The sequence below is a fragment of the Podarcis vaucheri genome (assembly GCF_965113315.1).
Source record: "Podarcis vaucheri genome assembly, chromosome: 5".
Classification (NCBI taxonomy): domain Eukaryota; kingdom Metazoa; phylum Chordata; class Lepidosauria; order Squamata; family Lacertidae; genus Podarcis; species Podarcis vaucheri.
In genome coordinates this window covers 95,255,680-95,273,786 of record NC_138763.1, presented here as the reverse complement: position 1 = coordinate 95,273,786, position 18,107 = coordinate 95,255,680, and the positions used below count along the sequence as shown (strand labels likewise).

Sequence of the window (18,107 nt, the reverse complement as noted above, 5' to 3'; positions counted from 1 at the left end):
TGCTGCTGTTGTTACTTGAATTTATATTCTGCCTTATATGTGGAGGTGTCAGGGCAGTTCACAGAACAAATGCAGTTGTGCTTCCTTCTGAACCAAAGTGTATTGTACACAGTGGGTGCTCTGGTTTCTGTCATGGTGTCTCCATGCGCCAGAAGTGGTCTAGTCATGCTGGCCACAGGACCCGGAAAGCTGTCTGTGGACAAACACCAGCTTCTTGGGCCTGAAAGCGAGATGAGCACTGCAACCCCATAGTCACCTTCGACTGGACTTAACCATCCAGGGGTCCTTTATCTTTACCTTTTACAGCAGGGGTCAGCAAACTTTTTCAGCAGGGGGCCGGTCCACTGTCCCTCAGACCTTGTGGGGGGGCTGGACTATATATTTTTTGGGGGGTGAGGGAATGAACGAATTCCTATACGCCACAAATAACCCAGAGATGCATTTTAAATAAAAGGACACATTCTACTCATGTAAAAACACGCTGATTCCTGGACTGTCCGCAGGCCGGATTTAGAAGGCAATTGGGCCGGATCCTGCACCCGGGGCCTTAGTTTGCCTACCCATGCTTTACAGCAAGCACTTTACATCCGTGGTCACATCCAGTGACGTGTTTATCGAGCCCTCTTTCTGATTTAGTTCCACAAAGTTTGTGCAGAGGCTAGACCAGGGGTCTGCAACCCGCGGCTCCGGAGCCGCATGTGGCTCTTTTACACCTTTGCCGCGGCTCCGGGGCGGATACTAGTGAGGGGAGGAGGCGCATTGTGCGCCCCAACACTCCCCACTGTGGCGGGCGCTGTACTGGCTGTGACGTCGCATGGGGGCGGTGCGTGCGTTAGTCACGCACCTTCCCGACGTCACCTTCCCACCCGCCTGCCCGCCTGCTACATTGTAAGGGGCATGTATGGTGGTCACTGCATTGATAGGGGGCATGTACGCTGGTCACTACATTGTAAGGGGCATGTATGGTGGTCACTGCATTGATAGGGGGCATGTACGCTGGTCACTACATTGTAAGGGGCATGTATGGTGGTCACTGCATTGATAGGGGGCATGTACGCTGGTCACTACATTGTAAGGGGCATGTATGGTGGTCACTGCATTGATAGGGGGCATGTACGCTGGTCACTACATTGTAAGGGGCATGTATGGTGGTCACTGCATTGATAGGGGGCATGTACGCTGGTCACTACATTGTAAGGGGCATGTATGGTGGTCACTGCATTGTAAGGGGCATGTACGCTGGTTATATTTATATAAATTTATATATTTATATGTACACTGGTTATATGTATGCTGTTATATTTGTTTTAAATGTCGCAATGGTTTTGCGGCTCCCAGGTTTTTTTTCTTCGGAAACGGGTCCAAGTGGCTCTTTTTGTATTAAAGGTTGCAGACCCCTGGGCTAGACAATGCCGAAGAATGACTGAACATTCACAATCAATGACTTGCAGGGTGGTTATGCAACATTGCCTCATAGAATCTTAGAGTTGGAAGGGATCCTGAGGATCATGGAGTCCAATCCCCTGCAGTGCAGGAATCTTGCCCACAGCTGCCCCTGGGTGGCCTTGAACCACCAACCTTCTGGTTAAAAGCTATGCACAATGACACATTATATGCCACGGGAGGCACAATTGTTATCACACAATTTCCGGTGCATTTCCCTGACTTCCTTTTCACAAGTAGTCTGCTTTTCAGGGGGGACGGGAATGGGTTTGTTGTTCAAACAAACCACCTTCAGTTGCAAAACTTGTGTTTGCTGGTACAGTGGTACCTCGGGTTAAGTACTTAATTCATTCCGGAGGTCCGTCCTTAACCTGAAACTGTTCTTAACCTGAAGCACCACTTTAGCTAATGGGGCCTCCTGCTGCTGCCGCACCGCTGGAACCCGATTTCTGTTCTTATCCTGAAGCAAAGTTCTTAACCTGAAGCACTATTTCTGGGTTAGTGGAGTGTGTAACCTGAAGTGTATGTACCCTGAAGCGTTTGTAACCCGAGGTACCACTGTATATGATCGAAGCCCACCCCAAAATAGCCGCTGTCCGGAAGCACCTTTTGCGAATGAACCTTTTCTTGAGATCCGTCTGTAACATCAATCATGTGAATGTATTATTTAGAATTGAGGAGCTTCTGGTGCACAGAACAGTGCTATAGACGGGCTTAAAGCAGGATTCAGGCATTTGCTAAATTAATCTGGATTATGAAAGAGCTATTTGAAAAATGTACTGCTGGAAGCTGATTGGAATTTCTGCTCCTGTTGCTAAATTGTAATGTTGCTAGGAATTTAGAAGCAGAACTTGATTGGACTATAGCAAAGTAGACAAAGTTAACCCAAATGTTGCTTAATCACGAAATGGCAAATCTAGGCGAAATATGCTTGAGATTAAATAGGAACTATTTCTTAATCATGCGGGTAGGCTTCCTAGACTTCGGCAGCTTACTGCAGATAAATTTGCTGCATCTGGAAATGAATTTCCTTGATTATAAGGCGTGCGTTGGCTTTTAATGGGAATAAATAATTCAATGTTTTCTCCAAAGGGGAAGCACTCTAAATGGCTGTAATGTGGACGAGGAGTGTCTCGTAAAAGGAAACATGAAGAACCCTGTGAGTTTTCAGATACTTAGCGAAGTGGCATCACATTTTGGACATGTCTGCTGTTCAGGTGAGAACTATTGCACCCATCGCGGTCTCTCCAGAGTGAGCCGGAGCGCTCTGAAAAACAGCTAGCAAAGCCTTAAGCCCCATGGCAACTAATCTGCATCCAATGTGCAGGAGCAAGACTTTTGCTCACCTTCGATATGCGCCGACATGAAGCAAGGGGAAGGTGGCCCTCAGGCACTGGCTAAGGTTCCTGCTCTGCCTGGTAATCATTAATCGTCCCACTGAGGGATGCAGGACAATGGCAGCACCAGAAGGACAGCCCAGTCCCGCCGGGACCAGCGCTAACTGCTTCTGCGTGGAAAAAGGGTGTGTTGTTTGGGGTCTTTTTTGTGTATAGCACATTGGAATGATGTTCCTTTGGGAAGGGCGGGGATCCCTGACTCCAGGCTCACTCCATCTCAGTGCAGGAAGTCTGAGCGCAGGTCTGTCTCAAGGATTTCCAAAAGTTCAAAGCGCTTCTTGCCCGGCCAACATGAAGCAAGCAGCTTTTTGGAATACTCTGGAATATACCTGCCGACTTTTGGGAATCTCCACTGGAGCAGGTAAGAAGCACTGTTGGTGTGATTTTCTGCCCTGCGTTTCTGACTTTGGTTTTTGAAATTCATTCTTACTTTATTTTCTTATACAGGCATACTACTTTTGACACCAGAAACCTTCCCAAGATTACAAAATGAATTAAAGTAAACCTATAAGCAATAAATTCGGGCAGTGTACATATAGACCCACAGTTCTTTTCCTGAGAGTCAAATAGTCAAATATTTGTTTCCTTTGAACAAATAGCATTTAAATGACATAATCCATATACTGTATGTTTAAAGACCAATGGCACTGATTTAACAGCATCTTTCTTATTGGTTCCAGTTACAGATAGGTAGCCATGTTGGTCTGCCATAGTCAAAATAAAAAATTCCTTCCTGTAGCACCTTAAAGACCAACTAAGTTAGTTCTTGGTATGAGCTTTCGTGTGCATGCACGAAACTAACTTAGTTGGTCTTTAAGGTGCTACAGGAAGGAATTTTTTATTTTTTCTTATTGGTGTACATGATGAAAGGCCACTAATTTGCGGATTATCTGTTTCTCTCCCTCTTTTTTTACCCCTGGCCAAATGTATCCTTTGTGTCAATTTCTCAGTTAATGTGAATTCCCAAATGGAATTCACCACTTTGTTCCTCCTGGTTTTTGCTTGTGGTAGATGAAAATTTGATCTGACTTGGATCCCCTCACCAACCCCAGTTTATATGGGTTTCACAAAATACAGTACGAGAGCCTGCCCCAGGTGAGGGTGATGGAGGTGTGCAAGGATGAACTAGATTAGTTGTCTGAGTTTTAAAGACCTGACAGGACACCCATCTTTTAACTAGCACTGCCCTGAAGTTTTTGCTGGTAACTCTCTGCGGTGAATTCATGGGTGGTTGAGGGTAGGGGGGAGAAATCAATCTGTTTTCAAAGCAAAGGCGAATGTTGGCAGAGGTGGCGAACCATCCTTAAGAACAACAACTTTTGCAGAAAGTTGCTGTGCTGCTTCAAGCTGACTGAGATACGTTGCAGTGGGCAGGAACATGACAACCTGGCTGGTCTCCAACTATCTGCGCCTGTTCTTTCCTGCTCGAGGTTGTAGAATCACAGAATTGTAAAATTGAAAGGGACACCAAGGGTGCTCTAGTCGAGTCTCCTGTAATGCTAAAGAATCCCTGAGAGACGGCCACGCAACCTCTACATTTTTTTTATTTTTTATTTTAGCTTAACAGCACCTCTGTTCTTCAGTACTGTACCAGGGTAGATGCTTTCTTCTATCGTTCTCTCCTGGTGTAAGGAATTATGTACACATAACATGCAATCGGGATGCGGGTGGCGCTGTGGTGTAAACCACTGAGCCTTGGACTTGCCAATCAGAAGGTCGGCAGTTCTAATCCCCGCGACGGGGTGAGCTCCCGTTGTTCGGTCCCAGCTCCTGCCAACCTAGCAGTTCGAAAGCACGTCAAAAGTGCAAGTAGATAAATAGGTACCACCCTGGCGGGAAGGTAAACAGCGTTTCCATGCGCTGCTGTGGTTCGCCCGAAGCGGCTTAGTCATGCTGGCCACATGACCCGGAAAAACTGTCTGCGGACAAACGTCGGCTCCCTCGGCCAGTAAAGTGAGATGAGTTCCTCAACCTCAGATTTGTTTGTGACTGGACTTAACTGTCGGGGGTCCTTTACCTTTTTTAACATGCAATCAGTGCTTTTTGCCTTAAAAAAAATTGTTTAGGGGTACTCTCATTTTCCTACACATATTGAAATACTGCCTCTCAATGAGGCCAAACCTAGATTCACAAAATGTTTAAGGGTATGTGTACCCCTGTGCACCCCCCAGAAAAAAAGCACTGTATGCCATTAAGCAGACAGATATGAGACTCTTGTACAGCGGGACAGGCTGGGAGGTCTGTATGAAGAATTCAGAGGATAGCCATCTTCAAAGATGCTTGTAGGATTTTTCTGCCTCAGGTGCGATAACAACTTGATCCAGCCTTGGTACCCTGGAACTAGACTTGGTGGGAGTGGTCTGCGTTGCTTTGCCTCAGGCAGCAAAATGCCTTGGGCAGTGCCAGGCTGATCTTGCCTGCCCAGCAACCACAAGTCGGGGAAAGGACTGCACCGTGCGGCAAATACTTTCAGATCACTGGAGTCATTACTAGGTCGCTATCTAACAGGGTAAATTCCCCCCCCCCCATCTTGCTCAAATAATAGTCGTGAGTGGAATCTTGAGTTCCATCCTTGCAGCAGTATTATTTAAAGCAAACGAACAAGAAAGCATTCGGCAAAGCCGAATAGATGTAAGCAATGCAAGTAAGTAAACTGCAGTTCGTTAAATTAGTCTGTAGTTTTCCAGCTCAAAAGTGTTGTCATTGGACATTTCAGAAGGTGCATGGAGATTTGTTAGCAATAGGAAAGATTCCATAGGAACCTAAATCAGGCATAAGCTATGCAGGTTCAGTCGTCAGTATCTCCACCTCAAGGGATGATCTCACACAGTTGTGTTGGGAGGGACTCCTGCAGAAACACTGCAGTTACTTCTATTTCATGAAGACATTTATGTGCTATGAAGACAGTGCCGCATTTACGTATAAGCTAAGCAAGCTATAGCTTAGGGCCCCACTCTCTGGGGGCCCCCAAAAAAACTAAAGGAAAAAAATCTGGATGTACATTTCCAAAATATAAGATACAAAACAAATAAAATAAAACCTACATACAGCAACAGTGTTTTGTGTTGTGTAGGCTCCTGTGATGTAAGTAATGGGCCCTGCCTGCTAGCCTGCTCCCTAAAATATCACTGGTTTGATCATTTCTATATACAGGGTGCCTACATTCTACATGTGCAAATGGCTTTAGAAACCTATTAGGGCCATAAATTACCATATACAATATATTCAACACAAAAAACAGAGACAATTTGTTGTTGACGAATGACAGCTGGACATATAAAGGGCTCCATTACCTTCAGAAGTTTAGGGCATCATATATGCTATATGATAATTTATGGACCTACAGTGGTACCTCGGGTTACAGACGCTTCAGGTTACAGACGCTTCAGGTTACAGATTCCGCTAACCCAGAAATATTACCTTGGGTTAAGAACTTTGCTTCAGGATGAGAACAGAAATCGTGCTCCGGCAGTGGCACAGCAGCAGGAGGCCCTATTAGCTAAAGTGGTGCTTCAGGTTAAGAACAGTTTCAGGTTAAGAACAGACCTCTGGAACGAATTAAGTACTTAACCTGAGGTACCACTGTAATAGGTATCTAAAGCCATTTGCACATAACAAAATGTGTATTTTATCAAAGTAATTGTTGAACTGTGATATTTTAGGGAGCAGGCGGGGCCCATGACCTACATCATAGGAGCCTACACCACACAAAACACTGTCACTGTATGTAGGTTTTATTTTATTTGTTTTTTATCTTATATTTTGGAAATATATATCCTGTTTTTTCCTTTGGGGGGGCCCAAGAGTGTGGGGCCCTAAGCTATAGCTTGTTTAGCTTATACGTAAATCCGGCACTGTGTGGAGCTTATCCAACAGAATTTTTCAGGTTCCCATTTTCCTCTCGCCGGTTCCGCTAAAAATATGAATGGTTATCACATTATATGCATGACTCCGTGTAGAATTTTTATGTGTTAGATACTCCTGGTTTCCTAAAGTAACCAGTGCACATAACTGTAAAAAAACAACAACCCCACCACTTACGCAAAAATATTGACTCTTTTGTATGTATTATACATATATTATGTGTAATATTTTGCATATCATTAGTTGGACTGTTTAAGGAAAAACAACAACTTTATTTGACCACGAACAAGTAGATCAGACATAAGCAGGCACTCAATGCGAGAGATGGACTCATTTAGGCAAACTTGATAGGGTTGGAAGCGCCAAATTCTGCATATAAATTCCATTTAAAGCAGGATTCCCCTGTGGAGATGTATCTTTGTAAAAACAAATGGAAGCACATTCATAATTAGCTATTGTTCCTTAGTGCATATCTGCTGCAAATCTGCAGACACGAGAAAAGGAAGCGCGTAATGTTGTCATCTTTACACTGGCATTTGCCACGGTACACAAACTAGCAAATGTTTCTGCCCTATAATGTGTGATTCGTTCCCGCTTTGGCTTGCTGAGTAATTGGAATGCGCCGGTTTCTCTCACCGACACATGAAGCTGTTTCACTGTATGGCTAGTTGAGACCAGTCTTGCTTTAGGGATTAAACACTGAATGAAAGGAAAGGAGATCGGAATGGAATGTTCCAGGCGTCACAATTCAGATCCCTGGGAAGGGCTAATGCTTTCCTTCTGAACCAGGTCTACCCAAGCCAAAGCTCATTACAGTGCCTAGTTCCTCTGAGCCTTTTCGGTGGCATGAATGCTGTAGTTACTGCCATTCATTGACATACATGCTAGGTATTCTCTCTCTATCTGGGCTTATCCAGACTTCCTCTTGTCCCGCCATTTCCCCCAAGGGATCCTAACAGCTCTTACTGTCAGAAAGTTCTTCCTGATGTTTACTTGGAATCTCCTTCTTGTAACTTGAAGCTATTGGTTCAGGTCCTACGCTCCAGAGCAGGAGAAAACAAGCTTGCTCCATCTTCCATGTCACAGCCCTTGAAGATATTTGAAGATGTCTATGATCATATCTCCTCTCAGTACCCTCTAAACACCCATGGCTAAACACACCCATCTCCCTCAACTGTTCCTCACAAGGCTTGGTTTCCAGACCCTTGATCATCTTGGTTGCCCTCCTCTGCACACATCCAGCTTTTTAACATCCTTCTTAAACTGTGGTACCCAGAATTGGATCCTGTATTCCAGGTGTGGTGTGACCAAGGCAGAAGAGAGTGGTCCTGTTACCAGGTTTTTGCTGATGCAGCCCAGTGGATAGCCCTATCCTTTACTGGGACATCCTTCCGGACATTCTTATCAAAAAGCTGATGGAACTAGACCTTTCTTCTACCATCTGTGACTGGATTAAAGACTTTCTGAGGGATCGGACACAAACAGTGAGGATTGGGCCTGTTACATCTACCTTCCTGAAGCTCAGCACTGCCCCCCCCCCCCACAGGGATGTGTGCTGAGTCCCTACCTGTACATATGACTGTATTTCATCTGATCCATCTACTGCAATTATTAAGTTTGCAGATGATACTACCATAATGGGTCTAGTTACAGGTGGAGATGAATCAGTGTACACGGGGGAGGTTCAAAAAGTATCTGCATGGTGCCTAGAGAATAACTTGCACCTAAATATTAGCAAGACAAAGGAGATGGTGTTGGACTTTTGGAGGAAGAGAGGGGAACTAGCCCCATTGTATATCGGGGGGGGGGTTGTGTGGAGAGAGTCTCTTCCTTTAAATTCCTGGGAGTTTACCTTTGTGAAGTCCTCACTTGGAAAAACAATATAACTCAGGTGGTTAGGAAGGCCCAACAGAGACTCCATTTCCTCCAGGTCTTTCAAAAGAACAATGTTAAACAACAATTGATGACGTCCTTCTACCGGTCCACAATAGAAAGTGTCCTCTCATATTGTATCACAGTGTGGTAGGTTGGCTTGACAGCCAAGGAGAGAAAGTCTTTACAGAGGGTGGTGAACACAGCACATGATATCATGGGCTGACATCTGATGGGAGGGCGTTCCACAGATGGGCGCCACTACCGAGAAGGCCCTCTGCTGGTTCCCTGTAAGCCCGCTTCTCACAGTGAGGGAACTGCCAGAAGGACCCCGGCGCTGGACCTCAGTGTCCAGGCTCGATGATGGACATATAGATGCTCCTTCAGGTATACGGGGCTGAGGTTGCTTAGGGCTTTAAAGGTCAGCACCAACACTTTGAATTGTGCTTGGAAACGTACTGGGAGCCAATGTAGGTCTTTGAGGACCAGTGTTATATGGTCTCGGCGGCCACTCCCAGTCACCAGTCCAGCTGCCGCATTCTGGATTAGTTGTCGTTTCCGGGTCAAAGATCCCAGATTCACAAGATCTTTTGCATGCCGAAAGATCTCGCTAAAATCTTGAGAGCTCACTGAAATATTGTGGGGTCATATGTGCTCCGCAAGATTTTGCCGGAAACCACCACTGGCAAGGCAGGAATGGCTGCCCCTCTGGGGGGCTGACCCATGGAGTTGTTTATCTTTGGAGGGCACTGCACAACAGAGGGAAATGGCTCCCAATGCCCCCAGATCCCAAGTGTTATTCCTTCTTCTCGTCTGTGTTTTGTTTCAGTGCTCATTGGCGTTGGCACAGACACACTGCTCCTGGGTCAGTTCAAGAGCCTGGCTGTCTACTTGCTGTGAGTATGACTGTCTTATTTGTGGGGAAATAACGTGGATTTGAGAGAGCACCAAATAAGCTTGTGCTGGTCGATGTAAGGACTTCTGCAAACTTGGGCCTGACTTCATACACCATATACAGATGTCAGGGACCATGCTGAGGAGGGCTGCACTGTGGAGGAATGGTGGGAGCCACCCCCTGCTCCTGCTTCTTCTCAGGAGCAGGAGGGGAGTATAGATTTGGAACAGTGGTTTGCAGAGGGGCATAGTTCAGAAGGCAGAAGCTGGGGAATACTGGATGGGGGACCATTAGCAGAAGCTACACTAGAAGAGAAAGAGTTAACAGATTCGCAGTCTCTGGACAGCATTCAACCCCCTTCTCCAAGAACACGGAGAGCTCAGAAAGTGTTAGAACAGAAAGCGCAGAGGGTTCAAGCTCAGGTTACAAGACGTGGGAGTGACGTAGATTAATAGGGACAGAGGAGGGGAGTAACCCTTAATTGGGTGCACTGCCATTTCTTTGTTCTCGCACTGTGATTATTAAAGATTCTAACTGGTAAGACGTTCCTTTCATTTTATCTTTTGCTTACTGCCATGGGGGAGGAAGTCGATTCCCCGAAGCCTGACAACAGGATGCCGAATACTGCACTATGGTCATGTCAAGGGTCCTTTGAGGAGGAGGCAATAGGGCTTCAGCATCCTGTCAGGGGCCTGAAGCCTCCTTCCCAAAGCCTGGCAAGCTTCTGCCCAGCTTAGGGAGGGAGGCGGGATGCTCGCACATGTGACATCAGGACATCACTCTCCCAAATTGCCTTCACAAGCTGTTCCCCTACGAAAAGTTTCACTGCACAGCACTGCATGCTCCCCTGTCCATGGCCTAGGACCCTTGTACCTACGGGACCGCCTCTCCCGGTATGCCCCACGGAGAGCCTCAAGGTCCATAAATAGCAACACCCTAGTGGTCCCGGGTCCTAAGGAAGTTAGATTAGCTTCAACCAGAGCCAGGGCCTTTTCAACTCTGGCCTGGTGGAACGCTCTGCCTCATGAGACCAGGGTCCTGCAGGATCTGATTTCTTTCCGCAGGGCCTATAAGACAGAGTTGTTCCGCCTGGCCTTTGGCTTGGAGCCAGTTTGATTCCCTCCCCTCCCCTCCCCTTCTTTCTTTTTCCTTTTTCCTTTTTCCTTTCTCCTCCTGTGATGAGGCTGCATTTTACTGTATTTTTCGCCCCATAGGACGCACTGGCCCATAGGACGCACCTAGTTTTTTTTTGGGGGGGGGGGCGAAATAAAGAAAAAAAAATTATTTCCCCCCCAGGTGCGGGGCTGGGGCAGGGGAAGCCCGAGCTTCCCCCAACCCCAGCCCCCAGAACAGGCTGCTATCCGCAAGCCGTAGGAGAGCTGCGCGAAGTCACGCATCTCTCCCACGGCTAGCGTAGAGCTGAACGAAGCCCAAAGCCTGGGGTGTGCTGAGCTCAGCGCGCCCCAAACTTCTGGGTGCAGGCAAGCTCTCCGCTAGCCGTGGGAGAGCTGTGCGACTTTACGCAGCTCTCCCACTGCTAGCGGATAGCTTCCTGAAGCCTGGAGAGCGAGAGGGGTCGGTGCGCACCGACCCCTCTCGCTCTCCAGGCTTCAGCGAAAGCCTGCATTCACCCCATAGGACCCACACACATTTCCCCTTCATTTTTGGAGGGGGAAAAGTGTGTCCTATAGGGTGAAAAATACGGTAATATTTTAATGTTTAAATATTTTAATGTTGTATTTTAATCTTGTTTTTAAGTTGTATTCATTCAACTTGTTTTTATTATTGCTTGTTAGCCGCCTTAAGCCCGGCTTTGGCTGGGGAGGGTGGGGTATAAATAAAAAAACATTATTGTTGTTATTATTATTATTATTATTATTATTATTATTACTACTACTACTACTACTGAGCGCTGCGGGGGGTTGCCATTTGCTCCTTGTTCCTCGCCTGGTAACGATGTCTCGTTCTTCAGTGTTTCAGGGATAGCCGTGTCCCTGTGCGAAGCAGCATACTTTGCGGGCCTTCTCTTGACCACTTGCTGCACGTGAGTGCTCCATTGCGTTCCTTCCCCCAACCCTCCTTGCCTCCTACAGTTCAGCTTGGGGGAGCACTTCTGGGCTGACGCTGAGCTCTTTTTGAGAGTTCACCTTGAGGGTGACTGACGTTTTGCTTTAGCCAGCTTCTCATTCTTCCACTTCCACTGCAGCCCCAAGACGGGATCTGGGATGCACACTTGCTGGAAGCACGCCAGACGTCGGGGGGCCTTCCAGAAGTTCCTGATGTATGTGTTGCTCTCAGTAGCCTGCTTCCTGCACCCTGTCATAGTTTGGCACGTCACCATCCCAGGTAAGAGGGTGACTGGGAATAACCAGTAGAATGGGGGTTTTATTTTTATTTTTTGCAAATACAGCAAACAGTAGCTGTAATCCAAAAATTATTTTAGGATTCAAAAAAGCAATACAAAGGATTCACCGAAAAGCATGGATGTTGCAAGCTAATGAATTAAAGCAGCTGCCTTAACTTCCATGCCATATAAGCTATGATATGGTGTACTGTACTGGTTTGAGTATGGTGTGGTATACTAGAAGGAACTGGGGGTGTTTAGCCTGGAAAAGAGGAGATATGATAGCCATCTTCAAATATCTCAAGGGCTGTCACATGGAAGACGGAGCAAGCTTGTTTTCTCTGGAGGGTCAGACTTGAATCCTGGCTTCAGGATACAGGAAAGGAGATTCTTTCTTTTTTTATTATAATTTTTATTAAGTTTTCCATATTTTATTACATTTCAGTATCAAAGGATGAAAAATAATAATTCATGACTTAAAACATTGCTTAAATAAAGCATCGACCTCCTTCCTTCCCTCTAACAGACTTCCAGATCTCATTACCAATTTCTCCACATTCCTAAATTCACTTTTTTACCTTAAATCAATCTTTTAACAATCACCTACTTATAAGTAAATCAGCTCCTTAATTTCCCATTACCAAACATTTCAACTTAAACCTACAAACGTATTCAACTGTTTATAATTTTCTTTCATATAGAGTATAAACTTGCCCCAGTCCTTTTGAAACAAATCATCACGGCGATTCCGAATCTTTCCCGTCAGCTTCGCCAGCTCCACATATTCGACCATCTTTACTTGCCAATCTTCCAATGTGGGGAGTTCTTGTTGCTTCCATTTCTGGGCCAGGAGTATTATTGCAGCTGTTGTTGCATACATGAACAAATTTACATCTTTCATTTGAATTTCCTCAATTAGCCCTCTGGTTTTTTTGCTGAAATTATACTTAAATACCTTTTTCAATTCATTATATATGGTATCCCAAACGGCTTTAATCTTGGAGCAAGTCCACCACATATGCAAGAAATTCCCCCAGGAAAGGAGATTCTTACTAAACGTCAGGAAAAACTTTCTGTCAGTAAGAGCTGTTTGACAGTGCAGTGGTCTCCCTTGGGACACCGTGGACTCCCCTTCCTTGGAGGTTTTTAAGCAGAGGTTGGATGGCTATCTGTCATTGATGGATTGCAGGAATCTCCTCTTTTACTAGATAAACATACCCAGCTCCTTCAACCATTCCTCATAAGGCTTGGTTTCCAGACCCTTGGTCATCTTAGTTGTCCTCGTCTGCACACGTTCCAGCTTGTCAACATCCTTCTTAAACTGTGGTGCTCAAAATTGGACACAGGATTCCAGGTGTGATTTGACCAAGGCAGAACAGAGTGGTACCATTATTTCCCTTGATCTGGACTGATGAAGCCTAGAATAGCATTAGCTTTCTTCTCCTCACACTGTTGACTCATGTTCAGCTTGAGGTCCACCAAGACCCCTAGACCTCTCTCTCTGTCTCTTTCCTTACTCTCTCCAGGCACGATGCTGGTGGTCACCGGCTTCACCTACTTCCTGCTCAGTAAGCAACAGAAAGAAACTAGAACACCTGGAGAAGAGCAATACACGGATTCCCAAAGCGCAGCTGTAGCTGTGACGGATGCAGGCGACACCGAGCAAACCTACACCTTCCCCAGGGGAGCACCTCAAGGGCAACGCAACTCCCTTCTTGGGTTTCTGAGGAGCTTCTTCAAAAGCTGCAAGAAACTGGACACCGTCGAGGCCTCTTTGAGCTCACCGCCCACAAGGAGGCAGGTGCACTTTGAAGAGAAGGTGGTGAACATCATTCTTTCTGTCAAAGAAAGCCCAGAAGAGCAGGAGATCTTGGCTGAGGAAACCACATCTGACGTGGCTCCCATCCTTCCGCCCCAGTTGTGACAGCCTACAGTGGAGACAGCAACAGCGAGAACGGGCTCTTTCTGCTTCTCTATGATCCTAGTATTTGCTGCAGAGACACCTGGAGGCAACTTGTAGAATAAACCTCCCAGCTTTGGTTTGGGCTAGGGGTAGGCAACCTACGGTCCGTGGGCCGGATGCGGCCCAATCGCCTTCTCAATCCGGTCCATGGATGGTCCAGCGTGTTTTTACATGAGTAGAATGTGTGTTTTTATTTAAAATGCATCTCTGGGTTATTTGTGGGGCATAGGAATTTGTTCATCCCCCCCCCCAACCCCAATATAGTCTGGCCCACCACATGGTCTGAGGGACGGTGGACCAGCCCATGGCTGAAAAAGGTTGCTGACCCCTGGTTTAGGCCAATGAGAGCAGCCAAGAACTTTCATTGGTTGAAGTTGGTGGACAGGGATGAATTCCCCAGTCATCCCCATCCTGTTCTCCCGAGTCCATTCTTCTCTACTTTTATTGAAGAAGGGATTTGCCTGGTTTGTTGTTGTTGCTTTCTTGTTGTTAGCTACAGTGGTACCTCAGGTTAAGTACTTAATTCGTTCTGGAGGTCTGTTCTTAACCTGAAACTGTTCTTAACCTGAAGCACCACTTTAGCTAATGGGGCCTCCTGCTGCTGCCGCACCGCCGGAGCCTGATTTCTGTTCTTATCCTGAAGCACTATTTCTGGGTTAGCGGAGTGTGTAACCTGAAGCGTATGTAACCCGAGGTACCACTGTATTTGGTTACTACCATAAGACTTCACAGTGTCCAGTCTGTGGAATGGAGCCAGGACTATGTTTCAGAAAACAGTGAACACAGGAACACAGTGACTGAGAGGGACATAGACTAGGCAACAGCTCACATTTTGTGTCGGTGTCCCTCCATGAATTATCTAGAATCTGACATACATAAATGTGTTTTAATTGAGCATTGTGGCTTCCAAGGCCCCAGAGGGGTAGCAAAAACTCCCCTTCCCAAATTTTCTTCAGTGATATCGTAAGAATTCTTAAAGGATGAAAAACATCTTCATGTATGCGACAACGGCCGCGAGAGTTTTAGTACCACAAGGATCGAAGACTGAAGAAACCCCAACTAAAAATTATGGCAAGAAAAATTGATGGACTATGCAGAACTGGCAAAACTGACATACAAGCTACGGGACAAGGATAACTGTGACTTTAAAGATGAATGGGAACCCTTTACAAAGTATTTGAAGACGCAACAAAGCGAACTGGACTCCTTGGCCGGTTTTGAATAAACATTCACAAACTTTTTATTGATAATTATTACTTAAATAGTTTGAGGGTCTATACAACTGTGTAACATGCAGAAAACAGCGTTTTTAGAGAAATCGGGGGCTGGGGGGGGTTCTGTGGGGGGAGGGAGGGGAAGGTAGGAAAAAAGGGGGAAATAGGATGATATGTTTCTGGATAATATGTTTTGTTTTAATTTTGAATTAAAAAGTAATAATAAAAAAAAGAATTCCTAAAGGAAGGAGGGAAATAATAAACCTCATAGCCCACTAGGTTGTTTTGGGCCTAAAGTTGTCTCTATCTTGCTCCCCTTGACTGTGCTTAGCCAGCAGTAAAAGAAAACAGCTAGGAAAAGACTTCCATGTGTCCCTGTTTTCCAGAGACAGTCTCAGATTTACAGAAGCTGTAAATCTGATTTGATCCTGAAACGTCCCATTTCTCCATAGGACGTCCCTATTTCCTTAGGACGTCCCTATTTTCATCGGAGAAATGTTGGAGGGGTATGGAGTTATGTGACCCCTGAGCCAAGGAGATAAGTAACTATACAACTATACAACCTTTAGAAGACATCTGAAGGCAGTCCTATAGTGGGAACCTTTTTAATGTTTAATGCTTTATTATGTTTTTATATATGTTGGAAGCCACCCAGCGTGGCTGAGGCAACCCAGTCAGATAGGCGGGGTACAAATAATAAAATTATTATTATTATCATGGAATAGGACATCCCTATTTTCATCGGAGAAATGTTGGAGGGTGTGTAACAAGACTCACAGAGCAGAGTCAGATGAGAGGAAAGGGAAAATAGCCTACAAAGGCTGTGGACCAGGGCATCACCCACCATTATTTACAGACCCTCCAAGTGTCCTTATTTTCCAGGGACATCCCTGATTTGGAGAAGCCGTCCCAGTTTCTGATTTGATCCCGGAATGTCCTGCCTTTCCTGAGGATTTCCCTGTTTTCATTGGAGAAATGTTGGCGGGTATGGAGTTATCCGACCCCCGAGCTGTCTGAAGGCAATCCTGTTGGGTCCCTTCCAACTCTAAGATTGTTTGAGCTGTCCTCCTGACCAAGCCATTTTATATACACCAAAAAGTGGCTGTAGTTAAGCCCATGTGGCCAAATGTGGCGAAAGAACCATGTATAGTTTCCCCTCCCTTTTGCAGTAATCTGAGAGAGCGGAGGCAGGAAAATGTCACCCCTCTGCAGTCTGTTGCTTGAACTGTTTCATGCTAGCCTAGAGCAATGAACCTGAGTTATGGATTTCTCATACGGAAAGCGCCCCCTTTGCAACCTTCGTTTTGCCTGTGGAATGGAAACGAGCGTCAAACAGTTCAGAGAACGAGTAATATGAGATGTGCAAAGGGCTTTTTGCATACCAAAAACACACACCCTATAATATCATCCAGATACAAATATAACCCAAACATTTTTGCAAGCAGATGCAAAATACACCCAGGTCTACCTTGGACAAATGCTTCGTTTGGTCGCGGATGTAAGACAGTTCCTTTTCTGGGCTGAAGATGGCAATAGATTCCCATAAGAACCGATTGCAGTGGTGATCTGTTAGGTTGCTTCACTTTGGCCGACAGAATGATGAATGAATCTTTATTTGCGTCAGCCATCGGCTATAGCAGTAAAACAACAATACGATATACAAAGAATAGAAACAAAAATTCAAATATATAAAATACATTTTAGGGTTTGAATCTATAGTCAAATGGTGGATCATATTCTGCTTGCCTCAGCTAAAAACCCTGCAGCCTTTGCTGTTCCTGGCTCATCTTGATCTGCCAAGAGAAAGGACACTGTGGCAGTGGTTGGGCGACCCGGAATGGACAAAAAAAGAGGGGTGATAATCTCATTCCTCAAGTCTTTATAAAGAGTGCAAGCCAGAAGGGCATGCGCCACCAATTCAGTATTGCCATCTTCACAGGGACATGAGTGTTTTTCATGTGGAATCTGTCGGAATCGCCCCTCAAATACAGCCAAGGGCAGTACATTCAATTTTGCAAGAGTAAAAGTATGTCTGTATTTTAGAATTGCTAGGTTATGCAGATAAGGTGCCAGAGAGTCATAATGGGAAGGTGGAAAATAGTCATACCATGGGCAAAATTTCCTTATTGTGGCCAAGTTGTTCTGATGCTCGATATCATTTAGGCGCTGACAAATTAGACTATTTGCTTTGCGTGTTCAGACCCAGAGACCTCCCCCCTAAATAAATTCACACCAGTCTCAAATTTTGGTTTTGGTTTTTGGCAGAATTTAGGCCACAACTTTATTGATTACAGAAAGTAACTGGTTGCATAGGCTCTGGTTTGACTTGCTCCCTGCCTTGCAGGTAGCGCTGACCCAGGGTTCCAGCATAGGTCAGTCATGGGTGAACACCTGGATAAGCAGAAAGCTGGGAACAGGCAAACTCCGCCACCCAAATGTCCCCCTGGACTCAGGCACGGGCACAACTCCCTCTCAGGGGTTGACCAAACCATTGAGTCCCTGGATTCCTTTAACGGAATGCCCTTCACATAGGGATGGTGAGAGCGTTCTCCCATCCCTATCACCTGAACGAGAGCCTATCCGCAATCTTACAAGTTGTGACGATTTGCTACGCGGAAGGCGAAACCCAAATGGCAACAGCCAATCAGCCAAGTGGGGGAAATTCCTGCCATGCCCCTGTCCCAATGACACACGACGGCATAGCAAGGTCAAGCGCAAAGCCCTAAAATTAGGGAGAGGTGGGCGGGTGTTCCGAATGCAAGTGCCGAAAGAGGAAGCTCAGGGTCATGTGCATGGGCATAAATAGGTCCCTCGAACCATTTGGACTGCGTACCGTTGGCCAGAATGTACCCAGCTTCGAGGGACCTACCAATCGGGAGTTGTGGCTGACCAAATGTACTCACCCACAACACAGGGTGTCGGTTTTCCAGGTCTCACCAGAATACATGCCCTCTTTAAGGGAGGACCCAATTTACCAAAACCCAAAGTGAGTAGCTGCTGTGGTGATAAACCACAAGAGTGTAGTTTTTGATAGACAATTTTAGTCCAGGCGCTCTTGTGACAGATTCTTGGTGATAAAAATGCCACCAGTGAAGGACCCCTTGCTAACCACTTA

At 45.9% G+C, this 18,107-nt stretch overlaps 1 protein-coding gene across 1 annotated transcript; it reads left to right on the top strand.

Annotated features, from left to right (window-relative positions):
• The first annotated feature begins 2,005 nt into the window (after window positions 1-2,005).
• TMEM72 (transmembrane protein 72) lies at window positions 2,006-15,092 on the top strand. Its single transcript, XM_082223309.1, has 5 exons — window positions 2,006-3,201; window positions 9,406-9,472; window positions 11,444-11,515; window positions 11,678-11,817; window positions 13,342-15,092. Exons 1-5 carry the CDS (start codon window positions 3,006-3,008, stop codon window positions 13,737-13,739), a joined length of 873 nt encoding a protein of 290 aa, XP_082079435.1. The 5' UTR covers window positions 2,006-3,005; the 3' UTR covers window positions 13,740-15,092.
• The last annotated feature ends 3,015 nt before the right edge of the window (window positions 15,093-18,107 follow it).